Source organism: Pteropus vampyrus, unplaced genomic scaffold, assembly GCF_000151845.1.
Source record: "Pteropus vampyrus isolate Shadow unplaced genomic scaffold, Pvam_2.0 Scaffold690, whole genome shotgun sequence".
In the NCBI taxonomy this organism is placed as follows: domain Eukaryota; kingdom Metazoa; phylum Chordata; class Mammalia; order Chiroptera; family Pteropodidae; genus Pteropus; species Pteropus vampyrus.
Window position 1 is genome coordinate 25,280 of NW_011889471.1, and position 4,241 is coordinate 29,520.

At 60.5% G+C, this 4,241-nt stretch overlaps 1 protein-coding gene across 1 annotated transcript in view; it reads left to right on the forward strand.

Annotated features, from left to right (window-relative positions):
• Positions 1–4,241, forward strand: part of MYOM2 (myomesin 2) — a 103,160-nt gene that overhangs the window by 11,761 nt on the left and 87,158 nt on the right. The window contains exons 7-9 of the mRNA XM_023526072.1: positions 3,689–3,777; positions 3,857–3,907; positions 4,070–4,234. Coding sequence (XP_023381840.1) covers positions 3,689–3,777; positions 3,857–3,907; positions 4,070–4,234 — 305 coding nt within the window. The remainder of the gene's footprint in view (positions 1–3,688; positions 3,778–3,856; positions 3,908–4,069; positions 4,235–4,241) is intronic.

Genomic DNA, 4,241 nt, shown 5'->3' on the forward strand with positions numbered 1-4,241 from the left:
GCGGCTTCTTGAGCTCATAACGCTGGCTCTGGGGACCAGAGCACGACTTCTGTTTCCTCCAAGAATTTTAATGCTGGTCTCATGTTTTCGTGAAAGTGTTGAGAACAGTCTTACGTTTTATCTGCAATCTCTCTGCCCCACCTCCAGCAAATGACGGTGGGGGTGGCCTCTTACTGCTCTTTATTTTTAGACTCTGGTATTCAAATGTGAACTTGAGCTAAATTTTAAACCCAATGCCAACATCTAGTGCACAGACGTGGGGCCCGGCTCTCCAGGGGAAATTTATGGACCATGTAAACGTTCACCCATCTTCAAAGTAGATAAAATGTCACTGTTTCCTCCCACGGAGTCAGTTTGGGGGCGCTTTGCATGGAGACTTTGGGGTGCAGAAGTGCCCCTTGGAAGCTTGTAGAAGTGGAGGCCCAAGGAGACCATCTCTGTCCTTGGGACTGGTCCAAAGAGAAACTAAAACCCTTCACCCCTTAAACACTTGCTTGCAGCTGTTGGCAGCATGAGTACAGGCTGGGGAGCACCTGTCTTGTGTGGCTCTGGGAGGGGGAGTGGGTCCCACAGGGACTTGGGGAGGCACGTGGGTCAAGGCTCAGGGCCTGCACAGCACCCCCGGGCAGGCGTGAAGGTGGGCCACGTGTCCTCCAAGTCCACAGGCCCTGCCCTCCACCCCGACTGGGCCTGGCGCCCGGGACCCGGGGCCCGCTTGCCCACAGCCCTCCCCCGTGTAGGCGCGTGTGTGTATTTGTAATCTGCACGTGGACCTCCGTGCCAGTATAGTTCATGTAATGGAAAACATTTACAAGAGAGAAGCACAAAGAGACTGAGATAAAAGTGCACGTGACCACAAGCTCTGGCTTTCCCCACACACCCCGCACCCTCCCCTGGGGACCGTCGCAGGAAATCAGTGTGTCTGAGGAGCTGCAGGGGCTGTGGCCTCCTCTACAGACCGAGGGCAGCTGTGGACGCGCCCGCGAGCTCACGTGCGGCACCGTAGGAGCTTCGCTCCCTTCTCCCCAGCCGGTCCCTGCCGCTAAGTACCAAGTGCTAATTGGCTTGCGAGCCGCCGGCGCTAACGTGTTAGGTAGCTGTGCCCTTAACGCAGGAGTCAAGTGAAGAGGAAGCCCAGGATCCTTGCCGGGGGCCGGGGCGGAGGGCTGGTCCGGTTCCGGCCCCTCGTCCCCTGTCCCCTCGGCTCAGTCTGCTGCAGCCTCCCCTCCCGTCCCCTCGCGTCCCCTGCGGCTGTCCCCAGCTCAGGAGCAATGACAGCTTAGGTTTGGCTCTCACGCCGCTGCCGTGAGCTTGCCGCGGGGTGCGGGGCGGAGGGGGGGCCTTGCAGGGGCGGCAGGGAGGGTCTGAACTTTCTGTCCGGCTGATGCATTTTAATGCGAAACCTGCAAGACATGTACAGAGCTACAGAACTGCGAAGCGTCTTCGATACGTCGTCTTACCCTTCCGTTCCTGGCCGTGCGGCGTGCGGGTCCCGGCTGGCTGTGCTCCAGCAGCTTGAAATGCATCCTGTGTATTCACTGTAGCGTCGACACGTGGGACTCACAGGCGGGCTCTGCGGAGAGACAGGTCTGAGATGCGAGCCCCAGCTGAGGCGGGGCCCCAGCCCGTCTCGGCACCGTCCCCCGCGTTTCGCCCCGACTCCCGAAGGAGAGTGGCTGGAATGGCAGCTTCCCTTCTGCCCGGAGCCTCAGACCCTTCAGGGCTTCTGCGGGAGAGGCGGCGGCGGCGGTGGCGGCAGCTTCCTTTGCGGTTGGCACACAAACACCGACGGGATGCGTCGCGGGCCCGTTTTCGCTGTGGTTTAAAAACTGCCAAAATACAGGCACCAGTAGCACGCTGAGGAGGCGCAGTTTACAAACTGTGGGACCCCGTCTGAAACCCTGACTCTGAACGATACCGGGGGCTTCGAGGGGCATGCTCGGGAAGATGCCTGGGGCCCTCGGCCCTGGTGTCCGTCTGCGCCTTCTCTGCAGACTGGCTGTCGAGGAGGTTTTGATCGCCACAGCTTTGGTGCCCTGGCCTCCCCCCACCTCCCGGGGGCCGAGAGGCCTGGCCGCCCGCCCTCCTGTGTCCCCGTCCTGCCGCGGGCCGGCCGCCCCCCGAAGAATGCCTTCCTGTTTGCAGAATGCATTCGTGCAAACACAGCGGATTCACGCTTCAGAGGAAGCATCACAAACAGCGAGATGAAGACGTTCCGGCAACACCGCAGGGTCCAGAAGAGAAGCGATTCTTTCCGTCACCCCGGACCGCAGCCCCCGCACACGGCGAGTTCCGCGGTCGCCTGAGCCGGCGTCGGGTAGACGAGCACGGAAGGGTAATGCCTAGTGCTGGCGGGACAGTGCGTCACGGGAGTTTTATGCGTCTTACTCTCCGTCACTACCCTGGGACACAGATGTCCCTGCCGTGTTTGGAATCTGCGTGGCGAGTGGCCCCGATGAGCTCGGAATCGTCGCTTCGTTGGTGGGCCTTGCAGGTCGGCTTGTGCTTGTCCAAGGTGAACCCCAAGCGATGGGCTCGGTCTGAGCGTCTGAGGCGCCGGGCTCCGTGTGCGAGGTCGCCCCGGGCACTGCCCGGCACGCTGGCGCTGGCCGGGAACCTCACGGAGCAGGGCACCGCGTTCTTAGCGGCCGGCGTGGGTCTCTGAACTCGCTCTCTCCTTGATTGATACACTGCGTGTTTTTGGTAAAGAAAACGTTTGCAGCGCCAATTGCAACGTAGAAGGAAACAAAATTACTAATGAGCTTGCAACACTGGATTCGTCTGCGGGGCGTCGGCTCCTTGAAGCCTTTGGAAACGGGCTCATCCCCCTGCATCAGCGACACGCTCACGGCGCCGCTTCTCCCAGAGGCGGCGGAGACCGGCAGGGAGAGCGTGGGCTTCCGAGTTTTGTGGCCCTTGTTGCCCAACTTCTCCAAGGGTCAATTTGTTGCTCTGTTAATAAGACAATAGAATCTACTTTCCGGGGTGCAGGGACGGATACAGAAGGGCCGAGGGACGTCGCCGGCAGTGTCCGGCATTCGGGGAAGCCCGACGGTGACCCGCCTCAGCGCGTTCTCCCCATTCCGGGAGCCAGTGGGAAGAGAGCTCGTGACCAAGACGAGACGCTCCGGCCTTGGCAGACGGGTGTGGGAGGTGGAAACCAGGGCAGTGCTGGGCCCCCATTCTTCCCAGGGGTGAACCTGCACCCATCACCATCCTGGGACGACCCTCTGTGGGGGACCCAGACCTCGTGGTCACTTTATTTGGGGTGAGGGCATGAAGTCCCCTCGGCAGGGACTCCCTGGTCTGTAGTTCACCCTCTCGGGGGTTGAGGCCTTCGGAGCTGCCAGTTGACAGATGAAACCAGGATTCTCCATAGACAGAAAGATGGGCCGGGAGGGGACAGACTTCTCCTGTTGAATGGTGGGAAGGGTTGTCGGCAGAGCCCGCGCATTCCCTTCCTCAAAGCCGAAGCCGAGTCCAGCCGGAATCAGACCCATCTGTGTCTATGACTGACACTCGCCTCAAGGGCAGGGCTGGCACTGGCCCAGACAGAGCTTTCATGAACAAAGAAGGGGTCTGGGTCACGTGGGCTGCTTCTGACGGGCGTTTGTCCAGGCGGGGCCACTGACTTGTCTAGAGCAGCCCACAGCGGGCTCGGGGCCTCATCTTGCCTTGTCTCTCCAAGGGCCAGCTTCGATGACACCGCGACCTACTCAGCGGTGGCCACCAACGCGCACGGCCAGGTGTCCACGCACGCGGCGGTGGTGGTAAAACGTGAGTGTGGGGGGGCGGGGGTGGGGGGCACCTCCACGGCCTCTGCGGCTTCTTCCACTGCTGGCCCGTCCTCTTGCAGGCTTCCGAGGGGACGAGGAGCCGCTCCGTTCTGTGGGACTCCCGATCGGACGTGAGCTGATTTTTTTTTCTCTTTTCGGGCAGACAAATACATAGTGACATAGCAAATAATTAAAAAAGTTGTGTTCTAAAGGCCAAGCCTTTCTTTTTCTTATCGAAAGTCTCTCGCAGGCCTTCCTGGCCGGCGTGACTGCGTCTCATTCTCTCTGCGCAGTGCCCTTGTCGTCCGTGGTACCCTACACGCACTTCGACGTCCAGTTTTTGGAGAAATTTGGGGTCACGTTCAGAAGAGAAGGCGAGACTGTCACTCTCAAGTGCACGCTGCTGGTGACCCCGGATCTGAAGCGAGTGCAGCCGCGGGCCGAGTGGTACCGTGACGGTGAGCG